The following is a 19,321-nucleotide window of genomic DNA, read 5'->3' on the forward strand; positions in this document are numbered from 1 at the left end:
ATTCGCAAGCCCCGGCATCCGCCATTAGCAGGTTGGCGCAAACACAAATGAGTGTTTTCACAAAAGCATGCAAAGGTTGTGAAATTCCAATGAATTCTTTCGCTGGATAAAGAAAAGAGTTCAAGCTGCCCTGACCGGATGTGTCACCTCCCCCGGCACGCCGCGCGCCCGCCGAGGCTCCATGGGAAATCACAGCATCAGAACGCATTGATTTTCCTGCAGAAAATACAGGCGGCAGCCCTGATGAAGAATTAAGGAAGAAAACGTAATAACCTAATTCTCCTCCAACACCCTCCCCTTCCAACCCAGGTACCCGGCTCCTACACCCAGACCATCACCCGGCCAAAAACAGGGACAAAAATGAGGTTTTTGGGGCAGGGAGCAGCTGACACCGGGGCTTGGCCGCTTTGTCTGAGTGTCACCGGCTGCAGGACACGACATTTCCAAGCAACACTTGTTTTCTGCTGCCACATGTTTTATGTTATTCTCCGTGACATTCATCCCCTAAACATTCCGCCTTAGATACAAGCCCTTAACAGGTTTTCTCCGTAGAATACTATTTACAGTATAAGAAAATATTAATAATTCCTCCTCAAACTGTATTGTACGTGGCTTGAAAACTCTGGAGAATACACAAAGAATTTTCCCTCTCTCCTTCACACCACACACATAGAAAATATGACATTAACATCTTCCTTTATTACAGGGCAAGCGAGCCCAGCACTGCGCCTACATTCTTTCCCAGCCTCGTCAATGGCAGACGCAATTAAGACATTGCACATTAGTGCTTATTTCACTCTTTTCAGCATCAGTTTGAACGAAATGCGGTTACAAAATTAGCGGCAGCCCTGCTCTTCTGTTTTTTTTCCTTTTCAAGGTGACCCTTTTCTTCTTGTGTGTGTCACCCCAAGTGCTGCTGCATGCATACTGAACCAATGCTCTCCCAGTAATTAACACCAGCGCTTAATGAAGTCCAGCTGCTGCGATGGCAAACTGAAGGGATGCCAACCTTTGTAAACGAGCACTTGGGCTACTCCAGTTACAGCTGCTTTAAAACCACAGCAGTCGACTTGTCTTTGCCTACTTCGCCGAGATAATTCTTACCAAATAAGACAAGTGTTCGAAATTAAGCATTTAATAACAAAGCTTATCTCTGAACTAATATTTCAAGCTGGAAATGACATAAAGGGCTATATCAACTTAAATGAACGCTGCAAAATTAATAAAAATCCCGAGCAGCAAATGAAAGCTAAAGGAAAGATTTGCAGTGTAAATACATAAACCCTTAAAACCCCTCAAAGTGCAGTTCCAAGGGAAAATTGGAGACAGATTCTCCAGCTATATCTGATCCTCTCAACTCCTTTCCTGATCCAGTACAAGAGACACTAACAGGCAGTGCTTTATTAAAGTCAAGCGCTCTGCCAGTCGTTTGATGACGTGCAGCACTATGGCAGGGATACCAGGTTTGGAGAATGTTTGAAAAGGTTTGTGTTGTAACTCATACCACATGGCTTTTCAAAAGAGGAGAAAGAACTGCTTCCACAGGCTTCCTCTACACGCGCTTTCTTCCTCTGTTCCTTTATTTACCTCTCTCAATACACTACGTTTCCACACAGAAGTACTTATAACATTGCCCAGTTTAAGTGGGAAATCTCTAAACTCCCCTCCACAGCCAAAATAAAGCCATTCAAAACATTCCCGCTTTTCCTCTCACACCCACACAATACATCCCACAATTCTGCTTTACGTACCAACACAGGACTCCCACTTTGGTCAAAGAGATGTCTGATTTAGGCTGGAGACTGAGACCCATGAGCTGAGCTTTGCTGGGGAGGAGCTGGGAGAGCTGCTCAGGTAAGCTGTGCTCAGGTGAGCCATGCTTAGGTAAGCTGTGCTTAAGTGAGCTGTGCTCAGCCAAACAAGCGCAGAATAGCCACAGACGCACTGAGTTTTCAAAATTACCAACAGGTTGCTACCGTGATAAACACTAAGTGGCCTTTGAGGGAAGGGAACTGGCTAATTCACTTTCATATGAGCTAATTTACACAGGGGTAACATGTATCAATTTACAAATACATTCAGCACCAGGAAACCACCAGTTCTTCCACGCAGGGGTTAATCCAAGGCTCAAGCCCTGCAATCCAGCCAGTTTTTCCACCAGAGACCTAACGTGGCACAGGATCAGTATTAAAAGTACATCCTCCACTATTCTGGATGTCCATACCCCTGAGAATACAACTTCAAAACAAAATCATTAGCTTACACAATAACGCAGTCCTTGAAAATCAAACAAGATCCTGTGTGCGTGAGCAACGCTGACTCCCAAGCACAAATCCCTTTGTTTTGCTGTGGATCCCAGCGATGGATCCAAAGGAGTCACACCGAAACAACCGCACAGCTCACACACGGGAAAGCAGCAACGGGCTAAAGGCCAAGAACCCAACTTTGGGTTAATTCACACAAAAAATATTATGCATAGGACACCATCTATTTTTCTTATTGCAAGTTTGATATTAGATTCTCCAGACTTTCACATGACAAGCCAATTTTTAATTATCAAAGAGGTTCCACGAGGACACCCACGGGGAAGGGTTTTGCATGGCACAGCGCAAGGCCCACAATGTGTGTTGGTCCCTGTGTAAGAGCGAACCACGGAGAAACGTCTGTTTACAACAAAAGGCATCTGGTAACCATGATTATTCTGCCCTAAAAGTGAGCATTTTAGATTTCTGAGCTCCCTCTTTTGTTCAGTTTTAGTTCTCATACTTGCCGTTTTCTCCTCTGGCCTGTTCTTTTTTTTGTGCATGTTTTAATGACATAAATCTGCATAGTCATTCACTGATTCTTAAACACGTGAGCATTATGAGTTTCACCAAGAAAAGAGGTTCATAGGTACCTTTTGAATTCATTTTCCAAATCATTTCACAAGGCAGCCACCTTGTTCCTTCTGCAATGCTAAAGCTCTGAACTTGCTAGCATGGAAGCTCCAGGGAATTGTCTACTTGAAAGCAGAGCCTGAACTTCTAAATATGGATTCAGATCTAGATATTGAAACCTTCCAGCTTCCCAAAAAAAACCCAGTGGATGTTCAGATCCAGCCACGCAGCCTCTACTCGGAGTTTACACTCAGGTTCCTCTGACACATTGATGGTGCTCACACCAAACAGCAGGGCCCGTGTCCATGGAATTACAGGGATCTTCTCTTCTGTCCTCGGGGCCTCTTTTAAAGTCGCTGTGTACCAGTGTTATGTAAAAGATGTACAATAACTTGTGAAGAAAAAACAATAGAGTCCTTCATTACGAAACTGGCAGGCAAAGGAACTAAAGTTCCTTATGGGAGAGTAGCCTGTGTGCAAGATTTTAAATGGTAGGTTTTGAACACCTGAAAAGAAAGTTTCTTCTATATGTTCATGAATAGAAGAATAGATGTTTTGAGATTATGTGTGGAAATTAGAATTTGCAGACCTCTCAATATTTCTCAATTAATTGTTTCAGTACCCTAAGACACTGCTATGTCTGCATACCCTGTTTCCCCGAAAATAAGACCTACCCGGAAAATAAGCCCTAGCATGGTTTTTCAGGATTTTTGAGGATGCTCAAAATATAAGCCCTACTCCGAATATAAGCCCTGGTTACAGTCCATTAAAAAAGTCAATTTAAATAGTGTCCAGGCAACTACACATGTAAAAAAAGTAAGCATCTTTTGGAGCAAAAATTGTATAAGACCCCATCTTATTTTCAGTGAAACAGGGTAAAAATAATAGAATCACTGAGGTTGGAAAAGACCTTTAAGATCATCAGATCCATTAACCCAACACTGCCAAGTCCACCTCTAAACCATGTCCCTAAGCGCCATTGCAAACATGATATTTTGCTTATCTGGACTTCAATGGTGTGCAGAAAGCGGTCCAGCCACCCTGTGTAACACCTGCACACACTCCACGGGCACCGAGTAACCTCAGGAATTAGGTGCGTGCAAATGTGGCTCTGTCAGGACAAAGCGACAGTTTGGAACACGCCACGGGCAGCTCTTCCGAGACGCCGCTGAACCACACCGGGTTGTACGAATAGCATTCAGCATCTTGAACCTTAAACCTGTTCCTAGAGCGGATGCATTTTGCTAAGCCAAGACAGAACCATATTGTATGATATTTCAGGAATGGAACCAGGTTGTTCTTTGTGCCCTGAAGTGGAAAAGCATGTTTCCACAGTCTTTAGAGCGCTGGCTTTTGTGTTTTGCAGTAAGTCACCCTCTGCTTTGCCACAATCCCCCGTCAGCCCAGCCGAACGGTGACAAACCGAGAGGGACGGTGCCACTCACCCCGCTGCGTCTCCTCTGCTCAGGGAACTACTAATTGTCTTTTAAAAATCTCTATAGTATTTTGTCAATATTTTTTTATTACAGCAGAGCATGTATAAATATTTTATTGTAAACCAAGGGCCTAAAATAAACAGCTTAGTAAATAGTTATTACATTACAAGGAAAAACATCTGTGGAAACTGTTTTCCATGTAATTATTCTTGCTATTTTACATGAGCTCTCAATGTGAATTTCTTTGGCTCTAATGTTTCACTTGTTCTAAATCTTCCTTCTTGTTGCTATTATTAAAACCTTAAAAAGGTGCCAAATCTTAAATGAAGAAAAAAAAATGATTCGCTAGAAATTATTCATATCACAGTGAGCCTCTACTAAACCTGGCAGGGGTGCAATATTTTCGGTGAAATTAACATAAAATATACAACTGCAAATTAGCCAGGAAATAGCGATGTTCTTTACAGTGCGCATTTACATTCGCTAAAAAATGTTCTACTTATCTGTCTCGCACAAAGCTCCAATCGCTTCCGAAGGCAGTTTTAAAGGGACAGGGAACAGGGTCCTGCAATAAACAGCTGGGGGGGAAGCGACCTTGGAGAACTGCTGACGGTCACCGCCGGCGCTGGACATTCCTTGGGGTGAACACTAACAATCTAATTTTAGATGTATTTCTCTTCTGGTACGCTGGATGAATTTCCTCTCTTAGGCCTGAAGTCCTTTCTACTAAACACAAGAAAAACTGTAATACCATGGAAAATGCAAATTTCGCTGTAAATATTTTATAAAATTGTTGCATACATCCCAAAAGCTATAGGTCTTAATTGAGAGCAGGCTATTTTTCCAGTCAATATATGGAAATGGAAAATGCTAATTCATGTTTTTCTACTTATGAGAAGCCCTGGAGAACGGCAAAACCACAAATGCACTCACTTTAATATTATAAATATAATTTGGCTCCCTCTTTGCAGTCCCCCATGTCCTGGCTTTTCTCTCCCGATGGCTGCGGAGAAGAAGGGAGGACGGACCCCGCGCAGGAACTCGCCCCCGCGGCAAACAGGAACCGCAACCAGAAATTCCAACGCTCGGACGCAGGAAACGAGCCCCGGCGGACACAACCCGCACCCGGAGCGCGGGGCAGCACAACGGGGACGTCCCCGCGCCGTCCCCAACCCTGCGGTCACTGTCCCCAACCCTGGGGTCGCTGTCCCCCCTCGCTGGCTCAGGCAACATCGCCTGGAAACAACCTCTCAGAGCTGTCCTGAATGCAACCAGAAGCCATTCAGCCCACTCCAGCACACGGTTATTTGCCTTTACCCATCCACTTTTCACTGCTGCATCAAGGGAAAGACTGGGGTTTGCATCTTCTAGAAGAGAAATCGTTAGGCTGTTAAAGTTAAAACTCTCCAAAGGTCAGTGATGTGGGCTTTGAAGACTGGAAATGATATTATTCCCCATTAGACTTTTAATCTCACGATTAGAGCTAAAGTTAACACGGCTGCTTCGTCTTCTACCAGGCAGGGGGAAATAGTAAACCCATTTCTTCTTTCTGTACCAGGATACCTAATGGCATCCTATCCTGATGAGCAACATCTCGTAGCTAAACAGCACGAACCACGGAAACACCAAATACTTTGCAAGAGACTTTGGGAATTTTTCCATGCTATTTGATTAACCCTGAAAAGCCTTACTACAAAATCCACCCGTGGAATTATCCCCGGGTGAAAGGATCTCCTGGGGGTTGTCAGGATCGCGGTCCTGCTGGCACCGGTGGGGAGACAAGGGGAGAATCCCCAGTATTCCCAGTCCGAGCTCTTCCTCCTCCAGTCCCTGCGGGACCCAGTAACACCAGTGAGCACCAGTGGGACCCGACACGCCACCAAGAGCCACTTGTGCAAGTGAAACCTGTCCCCTTTGGCGACTCTTAGATTTTAGGATTACATTTGAAAAACCTTGCGGAAAAATCTACAGAGCAAGAATGTATAGGTGTGCACTAGTTTCAAAAGCCAATGTACAGCGTTCACTGTTATTACAGGCAGACGCATGGAAAAAATTCAATTTTCTTCATTCAAGACAGACTCTGATAACCAACTAGTAAAACTCAGACTGTAATTTCTTCTTCAGTGTTCCACATGAGCTGCATTTTGTTGAATTTAACATGTTTTGCTGTTAATGGATTTCACAGTGTGTTGCCATTTTTATACAGCTGTCCAAATAAAATGTTGTGTACAATGATGTGCTTTTACTGTATTGCTGGCCTGCAAATGGCAGCCCTGGATTAAGCCTTAGGAAAATGGGAAAACTCTTTGACTAGGCCATTTAATATAAGTATTTTGGGTCTCTGGAGTTCTTTCCCTAATAAGTCATGTTAAAACAAGAATAAAAATGCAAGATAGATATAATTACCCCTTGTACACTTATGGTCTAATAGTACTTCTACTGAAATGGGAAACAAAGCCCAGTATTTTAAGGTGCTAATAGTAAAAGCGTATGAAGTCATAGTTCTAGAGGGAACAGACCCGGCCTGCACGACTGGTTGCAGGGACACCCAGAGCACAAACCCAAACCCCCTCAGTAGCTCATGGTTCACAAGAAATGCCTGTGTGTTCGCTATCCTGAGCTGCTTGGAAGAGAAGCATTTACAAGCAACTGCACGTTTCTGTGTCAAAACAGGCTATGTGCAAAATACAGAGCGTGTGTTCCACACATCAGCTGCATGTGGACTCTGGCACCCAAAGCTGAATGGTTCTGCGCCAAGGGGTGCGATGGGTACCCAGGCATTAGGTGCCCTGACAGTGCGTGTTAACTTTGTTAACAACATTTAAAATCCCAAGTTTCAATGAAAACATGAAAAGAACCTACCTAGATTAAAAACCCTAACATTCTCCCTCTAGATTTTCAAATGCAATATAAAGTAACCTAACAAAGTAACTAACAGCACTTAAATTCCCCATTCATTGAAATTTGCTCATCCAGGTTTAACACAGACATTGTTGGTTTCAGTTTCTGGCACATAAGAATCAGCCTCCCAAGGAAATTCTGTCCATTGATGTCCTTCTGTAAATGCGGGCACAGCTATTAACAGTTTCAAAAGATTTTAAAGGGTTAAGGAGGGTCCTTTCCCTTTCCCTTTCCCTTTCCTTTCCTTTCCTTTCCTTTCCTTTCCTTTCCTTTCCTTTCCTTTCCTTTCCTTTCCTTTCCTTTCCTTTCCTTTCCTTCCCTTCCCTTCCCTTCCCTTCCCTTCCCTTCCCTTCCCTTCCCTTCCCTTCCCTTCCCTTCCCTTCCCTTCCCTTCCCTTCCCTTCCCTTCCCTTCCCTTCCCTTCCCTTCCCTTCCCTTCCCTTCCCTTCCCTTCCCCTTCATTTCCCTTCCCCTTCATTTCTTCCCCCCTAAATCCTAGATTTTACAAACAATTACTGAATCAAAAGGTCAAAAGTTGCTCAATCCTTTTTAAAATTTTCTATTTTTTTAAAAAAAAAGGTGGGGGGACAAGGAGGAAGAGTGGGAATTGTTAACTAGAAAATTAAAACAGGATACAATGTCACTGGAATACTTTCTTTCCTTCCCTTCCACTTTGGCTATCTATATCCGGCCCAGCTTGAATCAGTTACTGCTCATTGCATGAGGTTTCATCATTTAACTCTTGTTGCCAATATTCATTCCTGGATGTAACTCAGAGTCATGGGGTTTCAGAAATATTTGTCCATACCCCAATAATATGTGATAGCTGATGCGTGCACAACATGCCAGCAGAGGACACACCAGTGGTGCCAGCAGGTGCTGATCCTTTGAAACAGCCAAACTGTACCTGGAGCTAAACCTAAACCCGACAGATGTGCCTTGCCTGAGCCACGCTAAAAAACCTGCCTGTGATTACAAAATCAGATACAGTCATCGTAAAACCTAAATGTGTCACAGTTACACGCACAATGTTAGGAAGATTTGGTCACTTTTTAAGGCCCCAGCTGATGGATGATGTGTGTGAAGGTGGGATGAGATCTCGAGGTGGTTGTGACTGACTGAAGTGGTGACTGATACCCAGCAGAACTGGGTACATCTAAATCAGTGCCATTTTTCACAGAATCACAGATGGTTTGTGTTGAAGGGCCCTCCCCAGCTCCCCCAGCACCACCCCTGCCATGAGCAGGGACATCTGCACCAGCTCAGGTTGCTCAGAGCCCCGTCCAGCCTGGCCTGGGATGTCTCCAGGGATGGTTCATCCACCACCTCTCTGGCCAACCCGAGCCAGGCTCTCACCACCCTCAGGGCAACAATTCCTTCCTCATGTCCAGCCTGAATCTCCCCTCTTTTACTTTAAAACTATCACCCCTTACCCTATCACAACAGGCCCTGCTCAAGTCTGTCCCCACCTTTCTTATCGGACCCTTTTAAGTCTGGAAAGGCCGCACTAAGGTCTCCCTGGGAGCTTGTCTTCTCCAGCTGAACACCCCAACTCTCTCAGCCTGTCCTCCCAGCAGAGCTGTTCCAGCCTCGGGTCATTGCTGTGGCTCCTCTGGCCCCTCTCCAGCAGGTCCATTTTTTGGATTCTTCTCCATCAATTCCGTGGGTGCAAAAGAAGGAAACAGCAGACCTGAGCACAGAGCACGGAGAGGGGAGAGGCGGGAGGAGCACAGGGGTGAACAAGGCGATGGTGGAAAACACCACGACCAGGGAGGCGGTCTGGCCTCCTACGGAGCTCTCTCTTCTGAAGAACATGGTATTCACGCATACAGTTTCTCTGGATTTTTTCAGTTGTGGCAGGACAATTTTTTTCCATGTATAAAATCATGATTTTCCAGTTATTTCAAGTTTGACATTGTCTTCTTCCTCAGGCTTACAGTCCAATCATGCAGTGGTTATTGGCTGTCGCAAGAATGGTAAGCGTGTTATGTGTTAATTAAAGAAATTTCATTTTTTAAATGGCACACAATGAATCTGCCAGCTCAAAATATTCCATTAAAAACCTCCTGATTCTTACAAAGGCCCAAAGCTGTCAGAAGTTACTAATAAACTGGAGTTTGCGACAAAAATTTGCTATACAAGCAAGCACGCACATCTGGTGCAAAGGACAGAGACCATCCGTGCAAAGGCTTTATCTGTGCCAGAAGCCTTGAAATGCTGAAAATAAGGTAAAAAGCATGTGAATAATTTTCACGGGCTTCCTTTGCAGAAGGACCTTGTAAGGAACCCCAGGGTAGAAAAGTTTTCTTCCACAAATGAATAAAAATAAGGTGCCAGTACCCCGAACAGGCAGAGCACACAGAGGGGGCTGTGTTTGATTCCACTTGCTTGCCAGCTGGGACCAAACAGCAATGATATTTTTAAAGGCCATGTCAGTGTGTAACCTCTTGTTCTAGGAGACCAGATTAAGTCTTCCCCAAGGTTAAGGATGCCGTTTGGTTTGAACTATAATTAAAGGCAACGGGCCAAATGTCTCTCTTTGAAGTCAACCAAGTAACAGGAGGAACAAATCTGGACCTTTGACATGTAGACAAACCATTTTCTCTGGTAAGTATAGAGTTAGGGTTCGGCATATGCATGCCAGTACCCTCACTGATGTAACACCAGAGGCTTGCTCCATAATAAAAAGAAGATGCCAAATAAACATTTTAGGTCCAATGCTCAGAAGTGCTGAATATTGAACTAGATATCCAGAAAAAGTGATATTCCAGAATTCTTATTGTTAGAAAAGGAATTCAATTATAGTTTACTATTATTCTATACTTTCTTTTCCCATTTTCCTATGACTGGAAATAGTCTGGAACCTTGTCTAGGTTTCCCCAAAGAGGTATAATAGTATCTTAGTTAATTCCTAACTAACCCAGTATGGGTTTTCCCGGTTTCACAAAGATTCATTGCTGTGTTCCTTGTTCGCTTCCCATATTTCAGTTCTCTCTCACAAATAAACCACAAAGCTTTCTGTCACTCCAGAAAGGTGGTACAGCTACCTGATGGTTCCAAACCAGTAAATTCTTTGGCAAATTAAGAAGAAATGGGGGTAACATCTACTTTCTGCAGATAAAACCATAAGCTCCCGTAAAGAAATCACCAAGACCGAGACTGTACGACAGAACTGATACAGACATGAGTCCCATGAGGAGAACAACTTCCCAAAAACATTCTTTATGTGAATCTGAAGACTACACCTAAAAATGATGGAGGGTTTGCTCCCTCTGCCACGCCCAGGAAATATTCTGGGTTTTATTCTCTCTCAAAAGTAGGACCCACGGAGAACCAAACCCCCCGTGGTGAGGACTCGCCTTCTTTTCCACAGTCAAGATCGGCAAAGAGGGGCGAAGAAATTTGTGAACTTAAAGAGATACACAGCATAAATATATCTGAGAAAGAAACAGAAAGCATCTCTGCAGACTCCTCAGTACAAACATAGAACAGTTTTCAAGGTCAATGGCATTAATAAAATGAAGAACAAGTCACACATTCAGAGATGTCACTGCTGTAGAGGGCAAAGTTTACTGAAAAAGGCTGGGAATAGATTGAGGTGCTCGCTAATGATAACTTTGAAGGAACATCACACTTAAAACCCAGACTGATTGCAGAAAAGGTGTTTTATCAACTGCTCCCTTTATGAATAAATATGAAACTACCAGGGAAATGTTTAAACAGGTGTAATCACAACTGCATATGAAAATTGAGTTTAGAGGCTGTAAGGAATCTTAACACAGTTAAGAAAGAATGAAAGCAATGTAAAACTCTGATCATCGGCGATTATGCATGTATCATGCAAAACAGGAATGTTGTCATAGCAGCTACAAAAATGTCACTGAACTACTATTACCAAGTTGTAAATGAAATGAAAAATGCAAAAGGAATATGTGAATGAATACATTAAGGGAAATGTTATTTCTTTCCCGGTAGATAAACAAGCAAAGCACATTCTCATGAAACCGAGTCATTTGTCTGACCATATATGCATAGATAACAATTGCAGGAGGCCGCATCTGCACAGTACGGCTCAATAAAATTATTAAGATTTTGGGTAATGAATCTTCCAGCCTTAGAAAGCAAGGGGCAGTAAAAACGTAATGTTATGGAAGCAGTTTCAAAGTAAGAAATCAATTAAGTAATAGATTATATTAAGGCCAACATTGTTGATACCAACCACTGCAGCAGCAGGACCGGGGCTCTCGTGTGCGTGTGGAAACATCATGGATGTTGTTTGTCTGTTAGGATAAGTACACGCAGCCTTTTTTGCCCAGAAATAGTCTTTTGCAATAGCAAACCAATGTAAAATGGAAGTCTAGTACATATTGTTAATTAAAGCAAGTCCACATAGAATTGGATATTGAAGCCAGCACTGGGTAAACACATGAAGGTTGTACCTTCATTTCTGCACTAAAAGAGCAATTCCTTGGAATATGCTTTACAAACATCGAAGTTAAAAAAATATTTTTGAGTTCCTAATGTGTCCATAATTAATTCACACATTCAGCTGTTGAGTCCAGAAATATGTTCCTGTTGATAATTTGCATCTAATGCTTCAGAAACAATCTGGCACATTTTTGCCTGCCTTAATGCCTGAAAGCTATTACCAAGATAGCGCTTTACAATGTCATCATCATTGCTACCACGTATACGCTTTAACTAACACCAGCGCTTAGGTCTCAAGAGTTTCCCTCAGGATTAAACAGTTTTGTCTCAGGACACAATGTCATGACGGTATCTAAACGGAAGGGAATGTATTTAGCAAACAGCACCCTGAAACTTTAAATCAATTAGAATTTGAGCACTGTGTTAAACAAAATACACAGGAAAATAGGAATTTTACAAGAGTTAAAGCTGCCCTTTTTGTAGTATTGACTACATTTATTTCATATAAAATAAAGCGTTTTATTATAAGAGAGATTGTGAGACGCGGTGGTCGCCCTCAGCGCCCAAATCAATGAGAACGGGGAACAAAGCGCTTCACAAGATCAGGCCTGAGCATCAGAGATGCTTCACATCCTCCTCAGACATGCCCAGGGCTAGTATTTCCACAGCTATACAAAGTCACTTCTGCAAAAATTACCCTTACCTACATCCTTTTCACATACACGTGCGCTTAGAATCTAACGTGACAGGCTGGAGTTCGGGACCATCCAAAATGAGTCCTAATTTTTGTTTAGATCATATATGAATTAGCAATTTTGTTAAGATCTGAATTTATGAAAACTACGAGTTCCTAAATCAAAAGAGAAAAACGCTTTGATTTTTAAACAGAAGAGGAAAATGTAACTGGGAACATATTGGTTTATGTTTGATTTTTAATAGTATCTCACCACTGTGCTGGTTTCATCTCAGTGACTGAGCTTGGTATCAACTGCTAATTCTTCCAAACATAAAATCAGCATTCTAAATTGCTGGCTTTTAAGAAAACTATTTCTGTAGTTACTATTGCAGTTTGACTTCCTATGAGCAACAAACCTATTTTGTTATTTTTAAATATTATATTATTTTTAAATGTTAACCAGATAATAAACCTCTATGGGGTCATTTTTTTGTTTGGAATACTTGTATGGATCTGAAAGAAACGTAACTGCGGATGGATGTTATCCCTCCTGTTTGTGCTTCACTCCTTAGAGTGCTTCCAGAACCTGAAACGTGATCCCCAAGGGCAGGGAAGGTAATGCAGCTATGGAGTCTCACACCGCACCGTACGATACGGCACGGCTCAGGGCAGCACGAGGAAAACGCCCCCCTCCTCCAAACACGGCATTGAACGGGAAGCATTGATCCGGACAGCAGCCCAACAACAGCCCAGCAGCTGCCGGGTGACCTCTGGCAGCGTCCCCTCCAGCCCTCCCAAACACCACCAGGGCCTCACGCTTCACATCGCGTCCCCTCCCGCCCTCGCCGCATCTGTACGCGAATTTTGGTGGGGAGCCGGTGTAAGGATGGGAGCGATGCCGGGAAGGGCTGTGCTGAGCCTCGAGGAGCCAGGTGGCCGCTCACCAGCCCACAGACACTGATGGGAGCCACGGACAGGGCCATCCTGCAGCCATCCCAGTGCCAGAGCACGACCAGGAATCACTGTCTTCCCTCCTCCAGCACTAACTGCACCCCAGCTGAGCTTCCCGTGCACATTTGCCAGGAGACTTTCTTAGAGAAGGAAGGCTGAGGGAAGTTGTTCATCTTCTTTGAACATTAAATAGAAAAGATCCCCCACCCGACAGTGACAGAGAGCAGTACTGCCATGTCCACTTCTCTTACCCAGTCAGTGCAGATCCACAGAATCACACAATCCCAGAATGTCAGGGGTTGAAGGGCCCTGGAAAGCTCATCCAGTGCAATCCCCCCATGGAGCAGGAACACCCAGATGAGGTTACACAGGAAGGTGTCCAGGCGGGTTGGAATGTCTGCACAGAAGGAGACTCCACAACCCCCCTGGGCAGCCTGGGCCAGGCTCTGCCACCCTCACCCCCAACAAGTTGCTTCTCATCTTTCAGTGGAACCTCCTGTGTTCCAGTTTGCACCCATTGCCCCTTGTCCTGTCACTGGTTGTCACCAGAAGAGCCTGGCTCCATCCTCCTGACACTCCCCCTTTCCATATTGATCCCCAGGAATGAGTCCCCCCTCAGTCTCCTCCAAGCTCAAGAGCCCCAGCTCCCTCAGCCTTTCCAAACTTGCTTTCCCTTGGAACTGGGCAACCTGACCTGCTTGGAGAGCAACGAGCCTGTGGAATTTTGTCCACCCTCAAAAACAGTAATTAGGGTACCTGACCTGGCTGTGGGAGCAAGGGGTCTGTGAAAACCCAATAGGAAAACTCTGGGCCAAATCCTGATGTCCCCTGCACAGGGCTCCGAGCAGGACCCCCTTGGCAGTGCGGGACGGGGCCTGTCCCCAGGGCAGCCACCGCTCACGTGCCATGGGGACTCGGCGGTGGCCATGGGGACTCGGTGGTGGCCACGCGGACTTGGTGGTGGCTATGGGGACCTGGTGGCGGCCCCATGATGGGGACTGAAGGTCCACAGCTCCCCCAGCAAGCAAGGAGAAGCTGCACTGACAGATTTCTGTGTGTCTGGCTGCTGCTCCGTGCCCCCGTGGAGCCCCCGGCTGTGTACGACCATCCTCCCCGGCCTCTCACACAGACACGGGCACATCAGAGGCTGTGGGAGGTGGGAGGTACGGGGGAGGTAAGGGGAAGAGGCTTTAAGCATTGCCAGGTCAGCGCAACAGGAGGTGAGCAAGTACAGAGGCAGCAAGAACTACTGAAAGTTTTTGATTTACTCCCAGGTGGACTCCCCGGTGCTTGTAAATGTTTCAAAGGGGGATCCCCTTTCCGTGGGCACGGAAACGTTTCAAAGGAGCCCCAATCAGTGCAATGTTTCAAAGACCTCTGCTCTCTAAAAATTCCACCTTGAGGCCCCCCCCGGGCTGGAAACATTTCTAAAGAGATCCCTTCTTGGCTCATCGCAGCCCAGGACGTCTGTTCTGTGCTTACAGCCCTCCACCCAGCCCCAGCGCAGAGTGAAACAAAACATGCACCATTCCGCTCCTCTGGGGACACATCCAGCCCGCGCCGCCCCCGGGGACCCAGGCGGGACCCGTGTGTCTCCGTGTTTGTGCGCAGGATGTGAAGGGCTGGAGTGCAGAAGGGTAATTTTTCAAAGCGGTGTGTGGGAGCAGCACTGGAAATTCCCTGCACACAGCGCTGAAAAATATAAACCCCCTACCTCCATGAATTATGAGCAGGGCCTCTGACTCCAGAGCCCAGAGGTCGAGGAGGGAGGCACAGCCAGCTTCAGTAGATGCGCTTTTTCAGACTGTGATGTAAGAAATAACTGAATTCTTTAACGATATTACAGACACTGATACTTAATGTCATTGCCACAGAGCAGAGACTCTTTTGTTGACAGTCACTTGAGCAGAATAAAACTAAGCAAGTGCTTAGGATATGTCAACTATTGATTTTGTGTTTCTCAAAGCGTGAGAAGAAAGTGCTGCGGAGAGGTCTTGGATTATCAAAGCCAAGGGGTTTTTTACCTAAAAATTACATGTCAAGGCTAATTTCATTGTCTTGGCTCACTTCAAATTCAAAAGAGAGATAAAAATCTCTCCCTGGAAATGCTTATCCTACTCAAACTCTTATCTTAGATTGGTATCAATCACTCGTTTTCCCCAGACAGCACCTCAATGACTATATTAAACCAGACACCTTAATTTTAGACAGATACAAGTTCGTCGAGATGAGTCCAGCCCTAAGAACGCACAGTCTGAGGACAAGCTCTCCACACCCCCAAACACCTGTGGGTTCACCCCTGGATCCCAGCACACCCCAGTACAAACAAATCCTCATCTCTGGGTCTTAAATTGACAAGGACGACATCAATAACCCCTGTGACACACAGCTGGGCTGCGGAAACAGCTACATTAGCTTCTTTCTCTCACTGCCCATCTGGCTAGACTTGGTCTAACAGAGAAGGGATAAACCTGAGCAGAAAGGAGACACAAAGGAGACACGTCTCCCTCTCTCCTTTGGCCTGAGCAAAGGCTCAAGACTCTCGGGCTCCGAACAAAGGGCACGGGAGCAAGCCCAAGAGAAAACCCACCGCTCTCCTTGCTAGTACTCACTACGCAAATTAACACCAAAAATCTGCAGAGCATTTATTTCTGGAGAAATGGTGACATTTAGTCTCTCCGTCCCCCTTCAGCATTTCCCAGTGAAGAGCAACCACCACCAGCAGACTCGCTGACAACACACTCGAGTGTCCTGGAGAAGAGGCGGCCCCGGCACCTTGTGAAGTGTCTGAGATGCCTGGAGTAGGAGGAAGCTTCGCTCCTATTAAACGTTTCCATACTTCGCTCTTTCCTAAACTGCATCATGAACAAGTGACGACTTGAGCACAACCAATGCTCTCAGTCCATATGTCAGGAAAGAGACACAAAGACATGACCCCACCATGGAACAATCACATATTTTCTTACCTTGTCCTGGCATTTACAATGTCCTAGGTGTACAGAACTGAGTCCATACACACCTTTGTATCTATACAGGTTCCTTCCAAACATGTATAACTTATGTGCTGCTTCAAGGAAACAATAGGTACAGTTTTCACAAACGACAGCATCACACTTTTCTCAGCCTCCTATATCTTCTATAATACCACTGTTTTTTTTCCAATAACACTTAATAGTGAGCCTTGTAATGTCACATATCTCATCGTGTATTTTCCCAGACAGCAGTACTTTGCGGATATACATAAATAAACACACATAAGTTACTGGAAAATGAAGACATTATATCTTTCTAAAAGGAAAAAGAATTCCCATCTTGAATCAAGCAGAACTGTAACTCAGCACTTTGTGATCTTTGTATTTAAAAATCATTTATTAGGTACCAGATCACAAATTAAATGGAAATAAATGCTAAGCTTGCCTAAGGACTTCTTTCTTTCAGGCTTCTTAAAAAAATAATAACAAACTAGGGGGGAGCTGCATGAAATCACTATGGTCCAATTAACAAGGATCTCACTCTTCAAGCTTGCAAACAAGAGATTACATTAACACCTGCTACAAAAGCAAACATTTTTAGATATCTTCATCTTAACCTGCTTGACATTGACTTCAAACTCCTGCCTGGCTCCAGGACAAAAATTATCGTGACTGACGTGTGTATTTTTCATTTGAGGGTGGGGGTGTGAAGACCCTGTCAGTCCGTATTTCTCCCTCTCTGGTATTTATGCATAATTCACTTCCAAGAAAATAGGAGTTGCATACATCTTTTGAGAGGAGAACAGGCTCCTAAATGTAAAATTGTTGAAGGGAAACCATTACGCTTACGGGAGATAAATGCTGCACGTGAACATCTAAGACACACAGAGCGTGGTGTAGGATCTGAAGGATCTCACCCAACATATGCCTACAGGGGTATGTGTAAGTCACTCCTTTGCGGTCTGTGCATGGAAACAAACTGACCTCTTGGGCTAACACGTATATTTATAGCATCTGTACAGACAGGAAAAACATTTCCTCGCGTTCATCAGAACAGCAATTGCAGAGCTGCAGCAGAAACACAACCCATCAGGTTCCAACAACACTTCACTACAAGCTCTTGCGACAGGACTCTAGTAAAAGGCAGCAAACACTGATTATTAAAACACCTGTACGTCTGAAAAGTTGAACTTTCTCAAGTCCAGAATTGTTGGAAAAAGAAGAAAAAAGGCCCACTGAAATAACTCTGTAAGCGTTTTGTTTTGACAATGTTCCTCAGGAATTCACCACACTTAGCTGGGAAAATGCTAGCAGTTAAATCTATTCAATGTCATGACATACAAAATTGAAACATAATTGCTCCTAAGTGGTTGACAACTGGCAAGTACTTTTTACATGGATAGAGAGAAATTTATGCTATCAAATGGAAGATACTGTCAAAAGTTTGATTTTAATATAAATGAAAATGCTACATGAGGACTCAAAAGGATAAGGAAAAAAGCTCAGCAGTAACACTTTTATAACCACATATTTAAAAAGCTTTGAAGTGAAGAATCATTACATCAAAATCATTTTCCTTGAAAGATAAAAAAAATAAATTGCAGCATGAATATTAACAAGTTATTAGAATAGTGAATTTCAAAGAGCAGCAAAAAACAAGCAGCCGATGAGTGGCCTAGTTTAAAGAATGTCTTACCAATCATATGGTTAGCGACATGGATTTGTATCTCTCTCTCATTCTCAAAGGTCATCTGGCACTTGATGCATTGATAGGTCTTTTTCTGTTTAATAACCAAAAAGAGATTAGAGAAAACTGCACTGTAGCATAAGGCAAGTGTGATCATGAATACAGCATGTTACGTGTTTCAACCTTCCTCCTCCGAGGCCTTTTCTGCTCACACATCCCCGACAAGACCCCGCGTTGGGCTGGGCTTTGCTGGGACCAGCAATACAACCTCTAATGAACAGCCTGCTTTAGGAGAACTATTCATTTCAACTTTATAAAGCTCAAATGATGCTACTTGAAAATCTGACTAAGTACTAGAGCCATTAGCAGATTCCTTGTGTTATTTAACCCATTGCAGTAAAGAATACAGCAGGCAAAACACCTATTGTTTACTTGGGGAAGTGAAGGACAAAAGGAAAAAAGATATTTTGTAATGGTGTCCCATCAGAAATCCTGGAAAAACTGCATTAGCACAAAGAAAAGTTTCCCAGCACAATCTACTGTGTATTTTCTCCATCTCAAAGTCGTACCGGGGAGGTTTAGCTGCACAAGTGTGAAGAGGCAATTACACGAACCATTTAGTCAAAGAGGGAAAATGGGGTTTGCACTCAGATTGATGGTGGTGCGTGTACAAGAAAAAAATCCAAGAAATCATTTGTAGAAATTAAAATGCATGTTGACAAGTTAGACATCCAACTTAGGAAAAACATTAAGCACTAAGCTTTTGTACACTTGCAAAAACTCTTATTTCCCAAAGCAGGACTAGAGTGCTTTTGTCTAACGTGCACGTTCATCTATTGCTTGGGAATACGCTGTCTAAATAGACATCTTTTGACGTGCCGTTTCGAAAAACTGGGCCTTCTGTGCTTACTTTTTCCTAGAGAATAACTCCTCCTGCAACACGTGCCACCGAGCACGAGCGTGTGGATTGAATCCTTACGATGGGAGCAGGATGCAGGGGAATCTCCATGCCCGGTCACAGCTCAGGTAGCCAAGGAAAGGATGAGAATCTTGAGCCATTAGCACTAAAAAGTTTTAGATGCGCCTTATTTTTTTCTCACAGCCTCTCCCCCAGGCCTGGGTGTGGAATCCCATTTTTAGGACAGCAGTAGTAAGTCAGAAGTTGGGAGTTTAACAGAGGAGTTGCTGTCAGCCCCTCTGCACACGGGATCCCATTTCCCCGCCACCTGCTGAGGGAAGAACAAATTAGGTGGTGCCGGGAGCTTCTGAACTACTTCCCGTGTCATCAAGGGCAACAAGTTACCCTGCTGGAGGTTAATGAACGTGCTGTAATATCATCTAACGGATGCACCGGTGCTGTGTATGCCATGAGTTCTGCACGCAGTTTGTGTTTGC

At 44.2% G+C, this 19,321-nt stretch overlaps 1 protein-coding gene across 7 annotated transcripts in view; it reads right to left on the reverse strand.

Annotated features, from left to right (window-relative positions):
* The window catches only part of ZNF423 (zinc finger protein 423), a 221,125-nt gene that overhangs the window by 66,095 nt on the left and 135,709 nt on the right, over nucleotides 1-19,321 (reverse strand). For 5 of the 7 annotated variants that reach the window (XM_065028591.1, XM_065028592.1, XM_065028594.1 and 2 more), the window contains one exon: nucleotides 17,936-18,020. The exons of the other annotated variants lie outside the window; for them this stretch is intronic. In XM_065028591.1, the coding sequence (XP_064884663.1) occupies nucleotides 17,936-18,020 (85 nt within the window). The remainder of the gene's footprint in view (nucleotides 1-17,935; nucleotides 18,021-19,321) is intronic. 7 annotated transcript variants of the gene reach the window in all.

The sequence above is a fragment of the Columba livia genome, chromosome 13 (genome assembly GCF_036013475.1).
Source record: "Columba livia isolate bColLiv1 breed racing homer chromosome 13, bColLiv1.pat.W.v2, whole genome shotgun sequence".
In the NCBI taxonomy this organism is placed as follows: domain Eukaryota; kingdom Metazoa; phylum Chordata; class Aves; order Columbiformes; family Columbidae; genus Columba; species Columba livia.